Here is a 24,539-nt window from a genome sequence, read left to right as displayed (position 1 = left end):
CTTCAATGTATGGTCTAAAGTGTGTAACGGAGTCTAGTACGGCTAAAAGTTCGCGCTCAGTTATTCCATAATTACGTTCGTGAACGTTTAAGCATCTCGAAAAATAAGCAATAGGGTGCTCCTGTCCATCTATAGTTTGAATTAATACCCCCCCAATGCCTACGGAGCTTGCGTCACAGTGTATAGCGAAGGGTTTCGAAAAATCTGGACAACTTAAGACTGGGGCAGAAGTAAGTGCTTGCTTTAGTGCAATAAATGCGGATTCAGCTTCCGGTGACCATTTAAAATTACTAATTCCCTTATTTGAACCAGTAATACTTGTTAAAGGAGCTGCAATGCTTGAAAATCCCTTGATAAACCGTCTAAAGTAACCGCACAGGCCAACAAATGCCCGAATTTGTTTAGCATTTTTCGGTATAGGAAAATCTTTAATACTATCTATCTTACTTGGATCAGTGCGAAGTCCCTGGGAATCCACCATATAGCCCAAGTATTTAAGCTCGGCTTTACAAAATTCTGACTTTTTTAAGTTAATGGTGAGACCCGCGTCTCGTAGACGTTCGTACACCCGATTTAACAAGTTTAAATGTGATTTCAAGTCTTCCGATACTAATATAAGGTCATCTAAATAGCAAAAAACATTATCATCGAAATCAGGTCCAAACAATGCATCCGCTAGTCTTTGTAATTCGCTAGGAGCATTTTTCAAACCAAACGGCATGCGAGTGAACTCAAAGAGGCCCCGCCCAGGAACAACAAATGCTGTCTTTTCACATGATTTTTTGTCCAAGGCTATTTGCCAAAATGCCTTGGAGAGGTCAATCGAGGAAACATATCTGGCACCGCCCAGTTTATCTAGGATACGCGCAATATAGGGAAGAGGGTAACTATCACGTACCGTGACGTTATTAATTTTTCGAGAATCAAGGCAGAATCTAGCTGTTCCGTCTTTTTTTGTTACAATTATTACTGGACTGGACCATGGTGAACGAGAAGGTTGAATAACCCCTAATTTTAGCATTTCATCAACTTCTGTTTCTAATTGTTTCTGCCGTGCGGGTGAAAGAGGGTAATACCGCTGTTTGATGGGTGGTCCTGTTGTAATTATTTTGTGTTTAACTAAGTGTGTTAGACCTAACCCCTTTTTTTCAAAAGAAATTGACTCGAATTTTTTAACTATTTTAGAGAGTTCCCTGTTCTCTTCAATAGTTAGGGATGAGGCTGGCCGAATAGCCCGCAACCCACTAATATTTCCTTCCGAAACAGGAAGAGTAGCTTTCGAAAACAGTTCCGGTGCGATGTGGAACTCCTTCCAAAAGTTAACTCCTAGAATAATTGAAGGCGACAATGTCGGGATGACGTAGAAAAGAATTTCCTTTGTGGATGATTTATACGTGACCGGCAATGACATTGTCCCTAAGACTGGTTGGTTTGAACCGTCCGCTGTATAAACACTAAACTTAACTTTAACTAACTTAATACCTAATTCCTTAAAAATTTTATAACTATTGCCTCCTAGACATGACAATGAAGCGCCGCTGTCTAGCATTCCACTGTAGAAATTATTTATAATATGTACATAAGTATAAGGACGGTTATCATTTTCAATAGCCATCTCCCGTGGCAGCGGGCCCACTGTTCCGGTTGATGGGGATGAAAGAAATTTATCAACTATTCGGAGCCAACTCTCCCACTCGCTTTTCCTCTGCGCCAAGGACGGCTTGTAGCAAGAGAGACTCCGACCTAGTTTTTTGACTTTTTATGAGCTTTGTCATTGATAGCTCCCACTTTAGGATTGTTAGACCTTGAATTTTTCTTCCTGCAATCTTCTATAACGTGTCCCGATAGTTTACAATATGAACAGAATGGTTTATTGTAAAACGTTCTAGAATTTTCGTGTGCAGTTTTTGTATATGTGTTAGAAGTAGAAGAAGACGGTTTATTGTATTTATAATTATTATCTCTGTTTCCAAGACTAACTTTAGTATAGTTGTTGGAATAATTGTTGTTATTTGGTTTTCTGTACTGATTTTGGTTATAACCTTGGTGTCTATGCATATTATTATTATTAAAATTAGGTGTTTGTCTAGCAGTACTATCAAATTTCTCCGGTTTATTAGTGACAGGTAAGTCTACTTTTGGTTGAGAAACGTTGAAAGATACGAAATCATCCGACAGTGATGCATAAGATTCCAAGTTGCCTGCATGAGTAGTCAATTGCTCGAATGTCGATATATCTCTTGAGACTAGTAAATTTGTATACATAGGCAATAAAGCTTTTTTTGCCAACCGCAAAAGTTCTAATTCCGGTAGTTTAGCTTCAAGCATATTGTTTAATGATTTCATTCTGAGAGTGAATTCTAGCACTGACATACCTTTAGGTTGTGTCATGTTAAATAGTTTTACCTTAAGATCTGTTTGAAGGTCGTTTGCTTCAAATTGTCTTATCAAAAGTTTTGAAAGATCGTCCCATTTCAAATCCTGAGTGTAAATAGACCTGAACCACAGGAGTGCTAAACCTTCTAAAAGATCAGGAAAAACGCGTACAAGATGATCCTGGTTAAAATTTTTTGTCCTACATTTCTCCTCAATTAATAGTAAGAATTCCCTTACACTACTTTTTCCGTCATATTTCAGTTTCCAACCGTCTACGTTATTTGAGTGTGAGTCCCTATAAATAATCTTCGTTTGTTTAATTATGTGGGCTTTCTTAATGGTTGTGTCGTCTAATTCAGAATCCGATGATTCAGAATTCACTTCACTTATAGCAGGTATTTTAATCTCTTTATTATAAGCGCGCGCCTGTAAACGTAACTCATGAGAAGTCGACGATGGATCAATATTCCTGTCTTTAAGTTCTTTAATGAGAACCTCCTTCGAAGCCCCATTGATATTTGGTATTGGTATTGGTGAAGACATGATTACGTTCTTTGATGTTCAGATAGAAAGAAAGAAGTAAAAGAAGAGAAAAATAAATATTTAATTTTTTTTGTTTATAAAACAAAAGAAACTCTTCATTGACGGCTGTAGTATCATTAGACGTAATATTAGCTCAACTTCTATTGTACAATTGTGAAAAAAAACAAAAAAAAAATTGTTAAAAAAATATGCTCCACCCTAATGAGAATTGCGAAAAATGGACCACCCTATTATATTGTGAAACGTTATTAAACGTCGGCCTAATGTAATTGTCAATCAAAGATATCATTTAATTTGGGCGAAAAAAAATGACGTAGGTATGTATATAAATAATATTGAGTGTTTGTTGACTTACGAGTAATTAAAACGCATATCGATTGTAATGTGGACTTACAATTTGTATTGTAGAACGCCGACATAAATGTTTTTAATATTATGTATATTAGCGTAAAAATCTAATAATATTATAAAACGCAAATATGCCTTGATCAAACAAGTGAATGACATCGTAAAATAATCGTAAATAATTATGAATTAGACAGTTTGACATAACCTCCCATATAATCATCTTGTTTACCAATTAGTGTTGACATAAAATTTGACAGCTACAAAAGCATAGATAAATCATAGATTTCATGAAAGATGAAAGTTTACGCAAGATTTTACCATAGAATAACGCAAATTATGAATTATCGTTACAAGAATACTGAGTGTATTTGAGGTTATGAAACAATATTCAAATCACTTGACATATGTGATACAATATTATGTCAATTAATCATGAAACATTTCACCAAAATCAGCACAACATGCAATCACCACGAGCCAAAACACGTTGAGGCGCCAATTGTTACCGGCCATATATTATATTAAATGCCATCCCGAACTTTGCAGATTTTCTGCGCGCCAATACTCGGTCCTCGAGTAATGTTCGGGATGGGCAGAGCATGAAACTGTCGCCAAGGCATGGGCACACAAAGGATTACAGGTTCTACTGATTGTAGTGAAATGAAAGCAGTAGTTTTGTTTTTGCACATTATAAAACATGGAGAATATATTTAAGTAAACATGTTACATATTATGACTCGGCACTTACCCCCAGGGATCAAAAATTGGTTCTTAATTCTATCTAAAACTGATTAACCACTTAATTACGGAAAGTGAGCGGGGAGCTTCCATACGGCCGGCGGTGGTCTGTCCCAGACAGATCGAGCTGGCACCATCAGGGCTTTGGTCCAGGAGACGGGTCCAGCGTCTCCGACAAGGTGGCTGATAAGCGGTTCTGGAGCGTATCGGGTCTATCGTTTATGTAACATTAATGGAGCGAATCCATCCATTGAGCTGATCGGCAGATTACTTGAGCGGGTGCCGTCCGGGCTTGTGATTTTATTATCCGTATCTTATTAAGAAAAATACGGCTTGTATCGCGCCACTTGAGGTGAATGCTTCATTTCCCGGAGTCCGCGGAATAACGATTTGCAAGGGATCGCGTATATAAACTTCAGTAGAACATTATTTGTGATCTTCACGAACACACACACGGTCATCCATTATACGGACGTTTATTTAATAGAGCCTGCACCGACTTGGTTTTTGTAAAAAAGAACCGAATAACCCGCATCAGGAATACTGATGTACACTTTTTTAATACGATCGCCCATCCAGGGTAAAAATGAATTATAATCTAATTGACTGTGCGATCATTACACGGCCGTCCCGCTCGTGTAACAATTCCAGAGTACCCAGCGAAAGGAAACGGAAACAAACAATAGACTGCCCGGCGGTCTATTTGTTGCCAGACCGTGCTCTCTATAATTTTAATCAAAATTAATGCTATGAATGGTACTTGTTCTGAAGAGGTGTTTTAAATAATTACTTTTAAATAAGACTTAACACCGCTTCATAACATAGCCATAAATAGTCGAAAAGATTTATTTTGAAATTAGTTGAAAAATACAGTTAATTAGGTAGGATTTCTTCGACAAGGTTTTGTTGTGTAGAACCCAACCGGAAAAACCTTGAGTGGGGTGAGTTTTCCTTTTATAAATAATTTTCAGGTCCCAGGAGGCAGAAAGCGCTGTGGAGTTGGTATTTCAATTTAAATTATTAAAACAACAAAAAGAATTACACATTAATGTATGTATATTATGTATTTATCTATATAAATATAAAGTAATTTACTGTATATAAATAATATATATATATATGAGTAATGTATGTACCTATATGTATATGTATATATATTTATTTATTAATCGAAGCATTGGAATGGGAACGATTTTAAATACCTACCTATGTAAATATCTATTTTATTGAAAAAATAAAATATGGATTTATTAATGTTCAAGTCCATGTAGAATCATATATTTTATATTTATTTATTAATATATGTACTATTATTTAACATATTTTGGCAATCGAGATATGTGTATTTATATATATATTTATTCTTCACTTAACCTCTGGTAATTTTACTAAATTCGGAAAATGAACTAAATAGTTTAACTTCAAAAAAGGAATTAAAAATATTGAATTAAATACCAAAGCTGTGAGATTTTAATTAACTATGCATAAAAAAGGGGAACACAACTGACTCATAAGAAGAGGAAGTTATTTCTTAAATAAAAAAAATCTCACATCTAGGTTAGTGTGTCAGGAGAGGTGTTTACATTATCGGAATGTTTATAATAAATCGCTCACTGGAGAACTGGGTCAACTAAATAGTTTGGAAATGGCCTTGGGCCGTAACCAGATATTTATCAGGATATTATTGCGCAATGTGCAGCGATTTGGGTGCTCTCAAATACCTATCATTCACAAACAACAATTGAAAAATCACGGGTTAGTAAGATTTATATCGAAGTATTACAGAAACATTTGAATATTATTGATCGAGTATTCGTATAGGTTTCTATTAGTTACCTGAAACAGCTGGGAGTTGCGTGCTCTCAAAATACCTATCATTCACAAACAACAATTGAAAAATCACGGGTTAGTAAGATTTAAATCGAAGTATTACAGAAACATTTGAATATTATTGATCGAGTATTCGCATAGGTTTCTATTAGTTACCTGAAACAGCTGGGAGTTGCGTGCTCTCAAAATACCTATCATTCACAAACAACAATTGAAAAATCACGGGTTAGTAAGATTTATATCGAAGTAATACGAAACATTTGAATATTATTGATTGAGTGTTCGCATAGATTCCCATCAGTTGCCTGAACCAGCTGAGACCCGCGTACCCTCTTATGTGGCAATCAATTACATGAAACAGTTGAAAAATCACGGGATAGGATGAACTAAATCTAATGTTGAACCATGGAGAAAAAAAAAATAAAAATACAGTTCACCCAATAGGAGGCAGTGGTCACTTCTCTAACAAGACCATTAACCAAAAAAATAGAGATGGCGAATCTCTTAAATAAAATCGTCAAAACCAAAAAAAAACAAAAAGCCTTTTGTTTTTTTTTTTTTTTAAAGTTCGATAGCTCTCCAAAACAAACTATCAATAAGATCTTAGTATATTAGTATCTATTCATATTTCCCACTATTCTTACGTATTTATTCGGTTACCAAACTTAGAATTTCGCAGAATTCTTTGTACGAGATCCGAGCTTGGAATGCGAAGCAAATAGCCTCGTATTGCAAGTTATAAACCTTTCCCAAAATGTATGTATACATATATTTATTTCTATGTACTGTTCATTGGAGAATGCGGACCTGCATACAGCTTGCATTTTAGATCTCCGGATCACTCTCGCATTGTCTCTTGAACGTGGAAGGAGGATTCACGACCCGTAATTCCACACCAACCGTGAGTATATGATTGTATATAGGACGAAACCGGTTCGCCCTAAGTAAATTGTAGTCCAAGGAGGAGTAAGAATTTGGGGGTTTCGAGGCTCGGAGAAGACTTGAAGGCAGTGCATGATGACAAAGGAAGATTCTTTTGGGACGCGGTAACTTAGGTACCAATCAATTGAATCGTGTCACAAGATTGTGCGAATTTCTCGTTGACTCTCGATCACCTCGTTTACTTGCAGGAGGATAGGAGCCAAATTTTGCAAGCAAAGGGGTTATTCTGAGTTCGTCAAATATACAATTAACTAATAACATTAACCTACTAAATCAATCTTTACATGTACCTTATAGCAGCAGAGTAATAAAGGAGTGACGCCAAACAAACACAATAGTTATAAACAAATTTACTAACAATTAACCATTTGAGTTATATTTAATTACCTGTCCAAATAAACATGTATAATATCTTTTACTAGCGTTTAACTACGAAATCGTTAGGCTGCAGGGAATCAAAATAGTTACAATAGGAAAGTTAGCTCATTTAGAGAAACTATTTAAGTCTAGATTTGCAATGGAGAGACCAACTCAGTTTTGAAGCTTAACGCCCCGATTAGAATCAAGAGGGTTACCACAAAAATGAAAGTAATTAAAATCCTATATCATTAACCAAAAAATTACACAACGTTTGATGGAATTTAATTACAATATAAATACGAAAATATTTACGTTCAAGGTCGTAAATAACGTATTAATTAGTTAAGTACATATGTCTATAAAGATATATGGTACAAGAGAGCTTTAAGTAGCTTTCTGTAGTTATCAAAGAAAATAAGGGTCCAATTTTCATGGAGGCTTATGTGTTGCAGGGGAGAAATTTTCCATCCCTACGTACACATATGCAAAGCCTTAGAAGAAAAAATAGAGTATCGGTCATAGCCAAGAGAGAAGAAAATTCTATATTGTTCTAAACAAATAAAAGAATGGCAAAAAGCTTAAAATATCACAAGTTGTTGCGAACAACACATAATTATAGCTGGGTGTATTGGTATATCTGTTATCGCTTTTGACAGGGATATCATTGCGAAGCCCTTCTGCAAAACAGCTATTTGTCTCACTTAAGCCTACGCATTATTTTGGAAAAAAGACAGAAGTATACACTCGAAAATTTTTACAGTGAGTTATATCTGTTATAGATAGTTTGAAAATTGATGTATGCAAGCATTTCGTCTTTGTCTTTGATTCCTATAATATTTTTTTCCCTTACGAGATAAACTCGCAAAGCAATAGGCGCGTACAATACCCATGACACGTTTCAATTTTCATAATAACTTGATAAAAAAATTGTACCTGGTCCGATAATATCTTCAAAGTTATGGGGGTAGCCCGAGCCCCAGCCTCCAACAGACTAAGAAGGGGGAGTGGGGTAAAAAAAAAAACCCTTTCGTCGTGGAAGGTTAATTATCATTTTTTATTACCATTATTCTTTATGCGCACATATGTACGAGCTCCTCCGCCGTCATCCCGAGGTATTTTTTGATTAGGTATAATTTATGCCCCAAATAAAGAAAAGCGGTTCGCGTATCAGATATTACATCCTAGCGTGTAATCAACCCCGGTGGAGTGACACTTTGTAAGCCAGATTCGGCGGGAAAATTAGACGGGCTTTCAACTTTCGTAGCTCAACTAAAAGCTTGATTAACTCTGTTTAAAGGGTTTTCACACTTTTCAAATAGCTTTTAAGTGGAATTCAACACAGAGTTGATAAAATAGCCCTGTCTGAAAAAAGTATTAGGAAGGTATCTCAAAAATGATCCATTCAACTCAATAGCCTTATATCTTTTTTTTGACAGATGTCACTTGTAAACACTTGTATATCTATGGATTTCACTTTTGTTTGGATTCGCAATTTCTAATCGGCATCTTTGTTGATGTGTTTGTTTATTTGTGTTGTCGTATTTGTTTATTTTTTATTTATCTCGTTTTTTCTTATTTGTAATGGAAATTTGTCGGATATGTCTGGAAAGTGGAGAATTGAAGCCGATCTTTACAACAAATTGTTTAAGTCATGTTCAGATGTCCTGTGCCGAGGCGATCGTGAAGTTAACTTCGGTAACTGTAAGTTACGTACCTACTTTGCAAACATTCCAATAGTTGTTTTTCGGTAAACTTGGTAATTATTTACCTAACCGCCGCACTTTTAGCCAACAGATTATCGAAATTACACTTTTTCTCAACAATTACTACAAGAAACCGATATTTACATGCACAAAATAAGTTATGTTCTTAGTTTGGGTTAATTGAGTAGTTTATGCTTATAATTGAAACAAAACTATCATAAACTTTAATCTATGATAAAAAAAAATCCAGAATGGCGCAAAGGGATCGTTTTTAAGCGAAATTTATAACTTTGACGAATAAAAATGGAATTATAATGCATCTTTTACCATCTATTCCGACTTAAATAGTTGTTTCTAGTAGTAATTAAATTGACACGAAGTGTAATTTCAATAATCTGTACCTATTAAATTAAGTAAATATTCACCTTAGTATTTTTCGTCTTTTATTTGGCGGCCGTTTGTCGCCAAGTTGATAGAACCGTAACCTACAATTAAATGAAATAGGTTTTTCTATTTCTTTCTTTTACAAAATGGACAACTGTATGGTGACTGAGTGTGTAAGAACAAATACCCTATAATATTAATACAAAGTTTGCAGCGGGGTTTTTTTATCAATCTACGCCGTAAAGCGGCCAATTTTTATCCGATTCGGTTTACATTTAAAATTTTTGAAAAATACAAAACAATAACCACTAATATTGTATGATAGTATGAAATCGTTGGAAACAATTCCCTTCCCAATTTCCCTACATCACATCATTACCATTCATTTTTATTGGGTATTTTTTATGAAAAAAATATCCCTTTATTATGAAAACAAATAACTTTTCAAGCACAACACACAAATAACTTTTCAACACACATTACGTATGTATCATACAATGATAGGTATTTTGTATAAAATTTTTAAAGCGGAATGAAGAATGTCTTGAATGAAATAATATCGCTATAACACTGAAGAAATGTAAAGATTTAAAAAACGAAATGTTTATCTTACAGCTATTGTATTTCAAGTGCATGTTTTATGACCACAGTCGGCCACCCGACCCTAATTCCACGAATTGCCGGGTACCTAGTACACGTCTCACGAGAGCTAACACCTAATTTTTACTTCACAAAGTAACCAACATCATACGTTTCTCGTAATATATTGTTACTCAAGTGTACAACGCGTTTTGGTGTCTCTCGCGCTTTACCAATAGTGTACAAATACAAAAAACGCTTTTAAGCGTCTCTCGCTTCCTACCAACAGTTTGCAAAAGATGCGTTTAAGTGTCTCCCGCAAACTATGTGCTAATAATACGTCCAACTCCAGTGAAATAATGGCAAAATCAACAACTCTATCCGCTAGAGGCGCTGGTTTAGCATATTGACTTTGGTATTCCTTTTAATGGCGGCAAACTGAATTTATTAAGTACTTGGTGGCAGTGTTTCGCCCTTTCTAATTTGTGTTTTGATCAATATTGATAAATATTTACATTAAATTGTCCCAAAAAGTAAGTTCTGTGTGTCCTGTTTACGGATGTATTGATTACAAACACTCCAAGACGTTTTCAGGATGCCAAAAAATTGGTTAGTTGGTGAAATAAAATATGATTTCATTAAATCCTAGCAAACAAAATGTTCCCTATTAAATAATGATGAAATCTACAAATAAGAATGTTTTTTAAATCTTACAATAGTTACATACGTATTTTATTACATTTCTGAGTTAATAAACGCTTTAATATTTTTTTACATATGAGCATAAAAGCGGTAAAATCGCACGTATGTTACCTAATTTTTTTGTTTGTTTATGGGTCTCTAATTTATTCACGTAAAACAAAGAATTTCTCATGTACATTTAAAATCCACTGAGGCCCCGTAGTAAGCGTTCAAAGATGGTCTGAAAGGGAGATATGTAAATACCAATGTTAGAGGGAGCGCGCTAATATTAAAAAATAATAATAATTAAGCGAAAATGGTGAACATATTTAATAAAACACGACTCGTTCGAAATAAAGAAAAAATCTCTCGACAAATGTTTTAGTTGCATTTAAAGATACACTGTGAATTTGTTCATGCCTATAACGTTAAATACCAGAACAAAACGGATTTTTAAAGATTTTTGGAGCTTACTTTGCGATTTATTTCTATCGAGGGAATTTCATATAATTAACATTTCGGTGTAAAAAATGTATAGATATTATCTTAAAAAATAACATATATTTTTTTGGAACTTAACATAAAGAGTTAACGAGAAACTTGTTATAAATCGGTAGAAATTGGGTAGGCGGGGGCTTAAAATGTATGAAAGAAAACCAAGGCATACAACTCATGTTATTGTAGCATGTTGCCATCAGAATGTATGGGAAATGTCAGAAGTTGGAGGTATTATTAATATTATAGGGTATTTGGTACGAGTAAGATCAATAAGACCAACATAAGGCATGGAGTATACAGGAGGGGGGAGTTTATTGAAATATTGACTATTTACTTTGTTAACCCGGAGGCTGCCGTGCGCATCTATGTTTGATTCAAGATTCCGGGCCCTCGCTGCCGCGCGCAATCATACGTGATTTTAATTTCATCTTGCGATATCTCGGAACTTTCTGTATAGATGGCGCAAAACTCAGGCTTAAAAAATAATTTGAACCTTTATCTAGCGACATCTCTACACAGATGTGACAAATGATTTTGTTTATATTATGAAAGACCTCGTCAAACTGGAGACTACAATATTTCCCCTCTCAGTGTTTGAATTCCCCGCGCGCGCGTAGTTGTGTTAGTGTATCACGTGGTTCCTTCTTATCTCGACGCGACGGTTCGCGAATACTTAGAATCTGCAACGAATCGCGGTTCTAACGTTATTATTTTAACAAATTGTTTTTATTAAGTGGTCATATTTTTAGTGCAAATAAGTTTTGTGGTAATCAACATGTTTTGTTTTTTTAAATGAAATAAGTTGTTATATCCGCCTTTCGAGTGAAAAAGTAATAATATACATTTTATTTTAATTATCTGTGTTTAGAAACTAATTATTGTGTTAATTTGTCGTTTTTCCTAATATTTTTTTTTGTGTAACCCTCCATCATGGCTCGACGCGACTTGTCTGATGACCAAATAAGAGAATATTGTCTCGATTTTATATCTGTTAAATTCTTTTACTGTACACAACACCATAAAAAATTCAGGTATGAGCTTCCCCGATTATCAGTTATGTGTGATAAGACAAGTAATCGCAAAACACCACAAATAACTCAACTCTACTCAACTCCTCATTCGTCTCATCATGACACACCATTACGTCTGCTTTCAAAAGAGGTTGTAAACATCAAAACAATCCAAGCCATACAGAGCCTGCCATGTTTGTGCGAATACAAAACTTAAACAAAGCCGCAGAAAAATGGCTCGATATGTGTTCCCAGTGTAATGTGGCATTGTGTATTCATTCTTGTTTTAAAGTCTACCATTCGAATAAAAACTATTAACATAAATAATACGATAAGAAACTGTAAATAAAAGTTTAATAAATAATGAAGTTTAAAACAATAATATTATCACAATTGTATCGTGAGAAATTTAATGGTGAGCCGTTGCAGAGGTCCCGCTTCGGAGACGTGAATACTGATATTACTATAGTATGTCTGTATGTGTTGGTGAGATTACTGATTTGATAATGGCGGCGGGTCGAAGTTTGTTGATGTTTCATAGATAGTTTTTATTCGTCAAATAATGCATCAATTCATAAAGATATCTTGCTTAGACTTTTATAGAGTGTAACGTAAACAAGTTTTTTTTGTTTTGGTAATAATTTACAATCTCTAAGTGCTGAGGATAATAAATAATGAGGCGATGTAAAATATTCTAAAAATCCTTGGCGTGGGAGTATCTACCTTGTCTTTACTTTCGGGCAGGAAAAGGGTTAATCCGCCTTTTGTTTGGTTTTAGGCCCTGGAAAATGACGGTCTTCCAACAAATATATGTAAAAGATGTCTCACAAAACTCAAGTCAGCTTACAAATTCAAGCTGCTTTGTGAGGATTCCTATATAAAACTGGCCAGCCAAAGTGGACTTCTAATCGAACAAAATGTTGAGAATATCTTACAAGAAACAATAAATCATTGTGATATTATTAAGACTGAAGGAGGATTATTAGAAAAAACAAATGAAATCACTGAAGAAATTAGAAATGAAGAAAAATTTCAAGATTCTGAATCTCATGCTCAGAGTGATTGCGAAAATGATTTTAATAATGGATCAGAATTTAACAGTAATTTAGACAATGTTATAAATCCTGAAATGATTATGGATAGCAGCAAAAGAAAACTGAAATGCAAAAGAATAAAAAAACAGCGGAAAAAGATTTGGGAAAACAAAGATGAAATAATTCGTAACAAAGACAAAGAAACAAATGATGAAGAACAGTTGTTATTATTTCAGTGTTGCAAATGTGAACAATCATTTGATAATAAAACTTGTTTAAAAAAACATGAACAGGATCATCTCCGCTTGAAAGGGTACTTCTGTGATATTTGCCAAAAAAGTGAGTTTGATTTATGTTATATTTAAAAAGAAAACTGGTTTCTTTGGGCCGTCTGCTCTGTACATTGGTAGATATTAGTATTGCCCTGGTTGAACAAACGAACCTTTAATTTTTTATTTATATCGATTGTTTGTTCAATTTAACCTGAAGTAAGACCAAATTGACCCTAATTCTCAACACACTACTATTGGTTGATCTCTTCAGTGGTTATATTCAAATATATGAACACACTGTATATTCATCAGAATGACAACTCAATTAACCTTTTCAATACTAGCCTATTCAGCGCGATATATCTTATCACGCAGCATGTTTTGACACAGTGTAGTGTTTTAGTGAAACTTCTTGGATCACGTATGCAACAGCCACGTAGATCAGGATAAGATAATGACACATTAAATTGTGTGTTTTATTTACAGCATTTGGTTCTTCCGCCCATCGCGCGACCCACGGGCCCCTCCTGTGCACGCTGTGCCCCCGAGTGTTCCTGCGGGCACGCGCCCTGAAGGCCCACGAACTGGGACACCAGGGAGCCCTGCCCTTCCAGTGCACGCACCCCGGCTGTAATAAGACCTTCCCTATCAACAGTCGGCTTCAGTTACATTTGTGAGTAAGAAAAATCACAACCCCAAAGGATATAAGAGGAGAAGGAGAACATTGGGAAGTGCTTGTCTGTGCAGATTTGATTACTAAATATAGCATTACCATTTCAAGCAACGCTTCCAATCTGAACGGTGGTCTCTCAAGATGCTTCTTATTTAAAAAAATGTTATGTGAATACCGCACGACAGTCCCAACCGTCTGGAGCCAGTGAGACTAGCATATCCAATTGGGGAAGGTTGTGACGCTGAAGGGAAGGGAGCAGAAGAACCTGACTCTTCAGATACGGCTAAAGCCATTTAAAACAACATTTCAATTCAGAATGGTGGTCTTTCACCAGGGCAGTATTGAGAGTACCTTCCACTCTGAAACGTGCCTCAAATGTACTATATATTATTTTAAATGAATTAATTGTGGAATAACACAAATTAATTAAATAAAATTTAATTGCGCACGCTGGGGATTGAACCCGCGACCACCGGATTGCTAGTCGAGAACCTTATAATCGCTTAAACTGAGAGTATCTACCATTCTAATTGTGTCATACTTTGTGCATGTAATTCATGCCTCCATTATCTATTTATGTGGTACTCTAGTCGAGAACCTTATAATCGCTTAAACTGAGAGTATCTACCATTCTAATTGTGTCATACTTTGTGCATGTAATTCATGCCTCCATTATCTATTTATGTGGTACTCTAGTCGAGAACCTTATAATCGCTTATACTGAGAGTATCTACCATTCTAATTGTGTCATACTTTGTGCAAGTAATTCTTGCCTCCATTATCTATTTATGTGGTACTCTAGTCGAGAACCTTATAATCGCTTATACTGAGAGTATCTACCATTCTAATTGTGTCATACTTTGTGCAAGTAATTCTTGCCTCCATTATCTATTTATGTGGTACTCTAGTCGAGAACCTTATAATCGCTTATACTGAGAGTATCTACCATTCTAATTGTGTCATACTTTGTGCAAGTAATTCTTGCCTCCATTATCTATTTATGTGGTACTCTAGTCGAGAACCTTATAATCGCTTATACTGAGAGTATCTACCATTCTAATTGTGTCATACTTTGTGCAAGTAATTCATGCCTCCATTATCTATTTATGTGGTACTCTAGTCGAGAACCTTATAATCGCTTATACTGAGAGTATCTACCATTCTAATTGTGTCATACTTTGTGCAAGTAATTCTTGCCTCCATTATCTATTTATGTGGTACTCTAGTCGAGAACCTTATAATCGCTTATACTGAGAGTATCTACCATTCTAATTGTGTCATACTTTGTGCAAGTAATTCTTGCCTCCATTATCTATTTATGTGGTACTCTAGTCGAGAACCTTATAATCGCTTATACTGAGAGTATCTACCATTCTAATTGTGTCATACTTTGTGCAAGTAATTCTTGCCTCCATTATCTATTTATGTGGTACTCTAGTCGAGAGAACCTTATAATCGATTATACTGAGAGTATCTACGAGTATCATTCTAATCGAGTATCATTTCAATCTACATTTGTTTTTCATTACACAGGAAAGTCCACACCGATGAGAGGAATTTCATCTGTCAATATTGTTCACACGCTGCAAGAGATAAACAGCAACTTAACACTCACATAAGGTTAGCAAATTTCATAACTCCCTCTATCTATCTACGTAATATAAGGAAGAGTGTCTGTGGCAGTGTGGCTTTGTTTTCTACACAAATCTTCCATTTATACAAATTTTCTCCAAGGTTGATGAAATTTTGCACACTTGACCTTCAAAACAAGAGGAAAGTGACTGTCTACATGAGATTACGAAAAACCACCCCATCCCCCTTTGCCACACCATAAAGTAGAATTTTGATACTTCCTGATGAAATTTAGAACACTTGATGTTCAAAATAAAAGGAATTTTAAAAAAAACGTGTTTGTCCGACAAAAGGCGCAGTTTAAAAAAAAAGCATGTTTTTACCTGTAACAGGTGACATCTATACAGGGTGTATCGGCACTAACCCGACAAACTTTAACCAGCTATTCCTTAGCACATTTGGAGTAAAAAATGTTATGTGCACTTTGCTGTCCGGTAACGTTTTTTTTTAATAAAAAATTAATTAAACATATTTTCACCACATGTCACCACTGTTTTATCCTTTGTCAAAATTTGAAAGCAACATCGCAACTCTCGCGTGTTGCTGCGAACGAAGCCCGTATTACATAATCCAGTACCAGAAAAGAAATATTTTATTTAACAATAATGATTATTCACATTTTTCGTATGCGAATCACTGATTGTCTTCTTGTATTGTACACATCAGTTTTATTTTTGTATCTAAATTGTTTCACCTCTGGAATGCTTTGGTTTCACCTCTTACGCGTTTCACGTATTAAATAGTCTAATTTTGAAACTAAGAAACTAATTAGTAGATTTCCTGAATTTATAATCGAAGTCCAATAATTCTGAGCACTTTTAAAAACAATTTTCCTCACTTAGGTACTTATCAATAATAATAATTGGATTATTTGAACAGCGCCGTTGTTTTTTAAATCACCGTAAGTGCTCTGTCAAAATGTTACTTGCTAGGCTATCCTACAACGTATATTTTTTAATAAATTTAGTTATTTACAACTTCGCGGAATGTGATTTATGAATATTATTGCTTATGTTAAAAGCCTTCCAGAATTACCGGAATATAACGAGCAGCTTGACACACTTAAGTTTATTTCCACTAATTTGAAGGTACAAAGAATGTATAGTTTTAAAAACAATCCCGATGAATCAAAAAACGGTTCATATAAAACTGCTGCGCAACACACTGAGACAAAGGAAAGCACTCACACAAACGTCATGACTGCATTGGATTGACCACCTGCAAATGAATGCTGCCAGATTGCTAATTTATTTAAACAATAATTATTAAATTTTATTTAAAATATCGCAATTTTTTTAAAAAATCGACAATAAATTACAACTATAATTTAAAAAAAATATTCTTAACCCCACGCTTTTTCGTAATTGATTAATTAATTCAGAATTTAAACGTTGCTTGAAATGACTAGCCGTATTTGGTGACCAGATCTGAATATCCAGGTTCAGAATTTAAACGTTGCTTGAAATGACTAGCCGTATTTGGTGACCAGATCTGAATATCCAGGTTTAGAATTTAAACGTTGCTTGAAATGACTAGCCGTATTTGGTGACCAGATCTGAATATCCAGGTTCAGAATTTAAACGTTGCTTGAAATGACTAGCCGTATTTGGTGACCAGATCTGAATATCCAGGTTTAGAATTTAAACGTTACTTGAAATGACTAGCCGTATTTGGTGACCAGATCTGAATATCCAGGTTCAGAATTTAAACGTTGCTTGAAATGACTAGCCGTATTTGGTGACCAGATCTGAATATCCAGGTTTAGAATTTAAACGTTGCTTGAAATGACTAGCCGTATTTGGTGACCAGATCTGAATATCCAGGTACTTCCTCACCTTCCACTCCTTCCCTTAGCCATAAAACTTACCCCAATTCAACATAAAAATTGTTTAAATTATCGGATGTAATGAAATGCATAATAATTAGACCCCAAAATACTTAATTATTCAGGGAAATAAACCCCTGAGTCATCAGTTGGAAATACCAACGACATTAAGTGAAATTAACAATGCAATAATCCTATTATTGCATTGTTTAAAATTTCACTTAATTATTAGCATTAGCAAATAATATTGGGATTAGCAAATAATAATTTACGACAATTTACTCGGAAATCAATAAAGCCAGAATAATAAAAAAAGAAAGTTATCACTTACGTCGTCTGTAAGTGGCTTTACCAAAGTTTGATAATGCCGTCAGAAGGTGAAACAGCTGTCACGCGTAATAATAATTACAACTAGCAGAACTTGTTTATAAACACACTGTTTTTATAAATTTTTTAATAAGACTGTTAAAATAAAAAAAATCTCTAAATTGAAATGGAGTTCTACAAACTAAACTTAAAATCAAATAAATTTATTGCGAAGGTTCAAAGTACTGTACTGTAATATTATATTAAATAATTTTTACGTGTTTAATTATTGTTTAAAGTCAGATTAAAGCGATTAAAAAACCCACCTGGCAATTCTTATTCGAGTTTCGTTGTTTTTACGTATTGGCGCGCTTACAAGCATCAGTCGTCTCATTTTTAACCATTAATATTTAGTGTGTAGGAAAGAGAGAAGACGCTTTTCGACACACTTGTCGAAAAACTTGTTGAATGCCGACGGGCATACTCTTCTACAGATTTTATTAAATATTGATATGTAGGTAATATTGATGTGTAAATGAATGACATTGTGAGAATTTTACCAATAAATAATAAATGAAAATGCGGACATGTAGTTTATGTTAATTTTTTTATTGGAGCATTTGTTCGAAGTGACTACCATTATTTTCGATGCAAGCGTGTAGTCTTGTTATATTTTGATTATTTAAGTTTGCAGGATTTGCTTTAATTTCTGCAGCGGCTTCCATCACTCGTTCGAGCAGTTGCTCTCTTGAGGCTATTGGCTTAGCATACACTTTTTCCTTGAGAGCCCCCCACAGGTAGTAATCCAGGGGGGTCAGGTCGGGTGATCTTGGTGGCCAAGCAATGGCCGGACTTCCACGGCCTATCCAACGACCAGGAAACTCGACATCCAAGTAGTTCCGCACGGCAATCGAATAGTGTGGTGGGGCTCCATCGTGCTGGAACCACATTCTCCGTAGTAATTCGAGGTTCACATCTTCCAGAATCTCGCCCAGTTGCACTTGTAAGAACTCCAAATACATCGGTCCATTTAGTCTGGGAGGCAACTCGATTGGACCGAGTATTTGATTTCCCAGGATTCCTGCCCACATGTTGATGGAAAATCTGTCCTGGCTCGACGACTCCCGAACAAGCTTGGGGTTTTGTTCAGCCCAATGGTGCAAGTTGTGCACATTTAGCACTCCTGTTTTAGTGAACTGTGCTTCGTCGGTAAACAATATGTTTTTCATGAAGTCTGCATCTCTTATGACATTATGCAGCATTCTTCTGCAGTACACGACTCTGGAAAAGTGGTCATTCTCCATGAGGCCTTGGCAGCGCCTATAGTGAAAAGGTTTGAGCCCGTGCTTCTTCAGAACTCTCCATACCGCCATGTGTTCCCTGTGTCCTATCATCAGAGCGACCCGACGCACGGACAGCGTGGGGTCTTCGGTAATTAAGTTCAGGATTCTCTCCTCAACTGCCACAGGAACGATGTTGTGTCCTCCGCCGGCGCCTTCAATCCGTCCGATGCCACAGTCACGCAATTGTTGATACATCTGAAACAAAACAACAAATAACAACTGCTTTTATTATTCAGCTCAGTAATAATGTCAAATAAACAATCGCGGGCTTTTTCACTCATTTTATTTTTAAAGAACACTTATTTTAGGCACATATCAGAAAACTTACGTTTTCTCTTCATTTATTTCATTTTTTTATAGTAAAATGTATAACAAAGTGTTTTAAATTATAATTTTCTTAACTAGGTACGGTTGATATCTTGGATTCACAGGGGTGAAATTGAATTCAAGTAATTTAAATAATCCCATGGTGAGAAAGGGAGTGAATTCAATTGCAGTGAATGATGCATTTATTAGAGATTAAAATTAATTAACTTTTTAAAACGCCGTTTAGTGACCACTGAACACAAATCACCTAAAGTACAATTTACATTTTTAAAGTTGGTGGCCCCTTGTTATGTTTTTAATGTTCCCAGTTTAAATTTCAAAAGCGCTTTTTGGCATTATCAATGAATGTAAATAGTTTCAATAAACAATTGATAGGGTACAAACCTGGACAAAGGTAGCATGGTGTGGGACGCGTCTTCCAGGAAACCTCATGCGATACTCCCTTACGGCTGCTCGTGAATTTCCATTGCAAAATCCATAAACAAAAACAATATCTGCTTGCTCGGCAGGTGGATAATTGAGGGGCATATTTCAACAGTAAAAACTTAGATAACAAAACAAAAACGAAACTAGAAACTTGATGACATGCGAACTCCCAAAACAGCACTGACCACTGATACGAGACGGGGTGGCGGGAACCACACGGGACTTGAGACAGAATATGTGTGAAAGAGATGACAGTAGCGCGGCGTTGCCAATTATTTTACCCCTATACTGTGGGCAGTAGCGGAGTGTGGAAATTTTATTTATTTTTTGTTTTTAAAAGAAAAAAAATGTTACCGGACAGCAAAGTGTACATAACATTTTTTACTCCAAATGTGCTAAGGAATAGCTGGTTAAAGTTTGTCGGGTTAGTGCCGATACACCCTGTATAACAACATCAATAATGCCATTTTATTTAATATTAGCATTCTAGTACACCCAAAAGTCACGAGCTGCCACTCATGTCAGTCCACATAGTGATAAAGAACCATATTATGTCACAAGCTGCCACTGATGTCAGTCCACATATTGATAAAGAACCATATTATGTCACAAGCTGCCACTGATGTCAGTCCACATAGTGATAAAGAACCATATTATGTCACAAGCTGCCACTGATGTCAGTCCACATATTGATAAAGAATCATATTATGTCACAAGCTGCCACTGATGTCAGTCCACATAGTGATAAAGAACCATATTATGTGACGAGCTGCCACTCATGTCAGTCCACATAGTGATAAAGAACCATATTGTCACGAGCTGCCACTCATGTCAGTCCACATAGTGATAAAGAACCATATTATCTCACGAGCTGCCACTCATGTCAGTCCACATAGTGATAAAGAACCATATTATCTCACGAGCTGCCACTCATGTCAGTCCACATAGTGATAAAGAACCATATTATGTCACGAGCTGCGGCTCATGTCAGTCCACATAGTGATAAAGAACCATATTATGTCACGAGCTGCCACTCATGTCAGTCCACATAGTGATAAAGAACCATATTATGTCACGAGCTGCCACTCATGTCAGTCCACATAGTGATAAAGAACCATATTATGTGACGAGCTGCCACTGATGTCAGTCCGCATAGTGATAAAGAACCATATTATGCTTGTTATTTTGTAGATATTATCACACAAAAGAGAAAAACTTCCCGTGCGACTCGTGCGGCAAGGCATTTGTCTCTCCACAGGCGCGTTACTACCACGCCAAGAGACACGAGAATATTCGCAACCATCACTGTCCGCACTGCGATAAAAGCTTTGTATTCGCCTTGTGAGTATAACAACCATCTAATCTAATACTACTAACAACAGTTCAATTATATAGCGCTTTTTTATGATAGTTCACGTCAAGTGCACAATAGTCAAAATAGGAAGATTAAGCTTTACAATGCTGGCTGTTTCATTGCAATCTATCCAATGGGATAGATTGCGTAATGACGCGGTCTGTTTTGACTGGATCACATACACGACATCCGTGAACAGTGATAGACACCGATGAATCACATACATCGAAATGTATGTGAATTGCGCAGATCAGGTAGATCAGGATATGAATAACCTGGCAATATTTGACTTCTCCCTACTACTATCATCAGGAGAATTGGAGAGAAGCGACGAGACCCTCTTCCCTCGTGGGGCCTTCAGGAAACCGAGGGGGAGTGGACTCTTCCGCCATGGGGCCTTCAGGGAACCAAGGAAGAGTAGACTCCTCCGTTGTGGGGCCTTCGGGGAACCAAGGAGGAGTGGAGAGGAGAGACGAAACCCTCTTCCATTCCGGGGCCTTTAGGGAACCAAGGAGGAGTGGAGAGGAGAGACAAAGTCCTCTTCCCTTTTGGGGCCTTCAGGGAACCAAGGGGGATTGGAGAGGAGAAATGAGACCTGGGAATACACATTGTGGAACTAGAAAACATAGCCACATATCCGATAACCACCCTGGTGAACTTTATAAAAGGGACCGGGTGACTGTTAAAGGAATGAGGTAAGATGGGAGATAGTACAATGGGCCTATAGCCTAAGTGCTCATGGGAACTATATGTAAACCGTCTCCGCTCTATGAAAAAAAAAATACTACTATCATAATAAACTAGGATTGTTGTTTGTGCAATGATGGAGGACTTATCTATCAGAGGATTGAATCTGCAATGTTTGTTGCAAGCTCGAGGCTTTGGAGCACTGAGTTTGAGCAGGAGTTTGTTGAAATTTAATAAGTATCATCACCCATCAGAGTAAGAGGTCTCCACCAGCTGGGTTTTCACATAGATTATAAGAACAGAATAAAGGTAAGTAATGTAAAACTGATAAACTAAATATGAAACAATATTATTAAAACATGTAACAGTAACATAAAATAAAATAGACACTCTACTATAAGACATATCACTTACTATGGTACTATAATTCGTAGGATACAGCAAGGAGCTGGTATAGATTACGCTTAATCCTATAAATGGAGTCAGTAAATATAACAACAGTACCTACTAACTTGTTGCCAAGATCTTGCATTCTATTGGTTAGTAGTGATTGTGTCTGATAGTTAGTTGTGTATGTGTTGAAAAATGTAACATTTAGTCTTGTGTTCTTCGTCGGTACATCGAATTTAATAGTGGCGACGATGGCAGGGCTGTCAATTAATTTATTAACAACTATGTAATACAATCAATTTGGGAGGCGGGTATGGGTACTGTCGCCCCGGGAACCATTTATTGGTGACTTAGCAGGGGGGACCGGGTTCATGGGGTGAGGTTTGTCTAGGTCTTGGCGGTGGATGCATTTGCCCACCTACTGCGTGGCGGGCTGGATCTGGAGAGACTGGTTTTATATTAATTATTATGCATTAGAGTAAACTTTAAGGGGAACAAATAGGTGAATTATAACTCCACTTCTAACTAATGAAATGTATTGTCTTAATTATATTGTCCTGTTGCTTGTTCCAGTGGCCTCCAGGAGCACCTGGTGACGCACACGGGCGAGAAGAGGTTCCCCTGCTCCATCTGCGAGGCCAAGTTCAGTCGGAAGGCGCACAGGGAGAAGCACGAGGCCTCCGTGCACGCCATCAACAGGCCCCCGGCGAAGAGGCCTCCCATTCTGCCCACCATCAGAGCGCAGACTCAAGCTGTATGATCAACTTAATACATCCAGTAATAGGAATACAATCTTAATAATTAAAAAAAAGCTCAATGTATAAACAGGTATTTCAGAATTACGACATTCCTGTGATAATTTTTGTATGTTTGCGACATTAATAAAAAATATCATTTGAGATTATTATTATTGTTCAATGTGAATACCCGCACAAGAACTAACCGTTCCCCACACTCCGGAGTCACTGGTACTATGTCGTCCACGATTCGGGTATGTTGTAAGGCTGAAGGAGAAGGGAACAGAAAGTACCTGGATATTCAGATCTGGTCACCAAACAACTCGCCAACTTTTTATGAAAATTTATTATATTTAAAGAGTAAAATTATTTTATCGATATTTCCAAAAATGACGCAGTTTTTAAAGCGAATCTTGGTAAAATGTATGCAATTGTGTCCTGTGAAGTCACACGCAGTACAATTCACAATTCCCGCGGACATCACATGCTTTTCAGTCCAAAAATGACGCAGCTTTTAAAGCGAATCTTAGTAAAATGTATGCAATTGTGTCCTGTGAAGTCACACGCAGTACAATTCACAATTCCCGCGGACGTCACATGCTTTTCAGTCACAAATATCAACTGAAAAAATACACTTTGTAAAACACCACTTTTATTTTGAATTAATATTAACAGTCAACCACGTTTCGCTTAGCTCAAGCTTCATCAGGTCTTATTATATCAACTAAAGTTATTTTCATACAGACACATATATAGAAGAAAATAAAACAATGAGTGAAAGAGATAGAAATAAAAGAGCAGACACCTTATTAGTGCTAGAACTGGAAAGGATATATACTGATTACAGGATGGGTAGGAAGGGAGGGGGAAGGGAGGAAACAGTTTTGTCAGAGGTTAACGGAATAAATTAAATATTAGACTTTCAGTTAAATTGATTTGTTTGTTGATTATATTTGATTTATTATTGACGGCTTTTTTAATTTCGAGGGCTTCTAAATTGTTTAACCTAATTCCAATTCCATTTTTATGTATTATTGTAGTCCCAGAGGTTTTATCAAATGAATGGTTAGTTTCTAGTAGATGATTCGCGAATTCTGAAAAAGCATTATTATTTAAACACCTCAGGTGTTCTTTTATTCTTATGTTTACGTTCCGGGCCGTTTTTCCGATATAAAAAGCAGAACAATCATTACAATTAAGTTTATATATGCCTGAGTGGCTAAGTTTATCATCAATATCTATAGTGTTAATTAAGTATTTACCTAAGTTATTATTAGTATAAAAAGCGGGCTTTATTTCTGGAGGGAATTTTTTTACACTTAAAGAAGAAAAGTTATTTGTATACAGTACTTTACGCCACTGGAATTGGTGATTAATATTCATATTATTATTAGATTTATTGAAAAGAAATTTGTTTGAAGTTATTTGTTTCAATTTTTGTGTAGGTGTTTTGTTTAAGTGTATTTTTTCATTTAATATATAATGTCACATCACAAAGTGTTTGCTTCCTTAGATAAAACAAATATCAACGTTTGGATGGC

General features: G+C 35.9%; 1 protein-coding gene across 1 annotated transcript; it reads left to right on the top strand.

Annotated features, from left to right (window-relative positions):
• The first annotated feature begins 8,606 nt into the window (after nucleotides 1-8,606).
• LOC149413148 (uncharacterized) lies at nucleotides 8,607-23,110 on the top strand. Its single transcript, XM_089645024.1, has 6 exons — nucleotides 8,607-8,838; nucleotides 12,771-13,365; nucleotides 13,785-13,971; nucleotides 15,505-15,591; nucleotides 21,022-21,171; nucleotides 22,835-23,110. The coding sequence occupies exons 1-6, from the start codon at nucleotides 8,719-8,721 to the stop codon at nucleotides 23,019-23,021; spliced, it is 1,326 nt and encodes a 441-aa protein (XP_089501150.1). The 5' UTR covers nucleotides 8,607-8,718; the 3' UTR covers nucleotides 23,022-23,110.
• The last annotated feature ends 1,429 nt before the right edge of the window (nucleotides 23,111-24,539 follow it).

This window comes from Hesperophylax consimilis, chromosome 22 (genome assembly GCF_061612785.1).
Source record: "Hesperophylax consimilis isolate HC1 chromosome 22, BYU_Hcon_1.0, whole genome shotgun sequence".
Lineage (NCBI taxonomy): Eukaryota > Metazoa > Arthropoda > Insecta > Trichoptera > Limnephilidae > Hesperophylax > Hesperophylax consimilis.
This window is presented reverse-complemented; position numbering and strand designations above follow the sequence as displayed.

Excerpts from the sequence above, each read along its gene's own strand:
- LOC149413148 (XM_089645024.1), top strand. The coding sequence starts at position 8,719 with ATGGAAATTTGTCGGATATGTCTGGAAAGTGGAGAATTGAAGCCGATC. Across the intron at positions 8,839-12,770 it reads TGAAGTTAACTTCGGTAACT|GCCCTGGAAAATGACGGTCT; the intron begins GTAAGTTACGTA and ends GTTTGGTTTTAG. Across the intron at positions 21,172-22,834 it reads AAAAGCTTTGTATTCGCCTT|TGGCCTCCAGGAGCACCTGG; the intron begins GTGAGTATAACA and ends TGCTTGTTCCAG.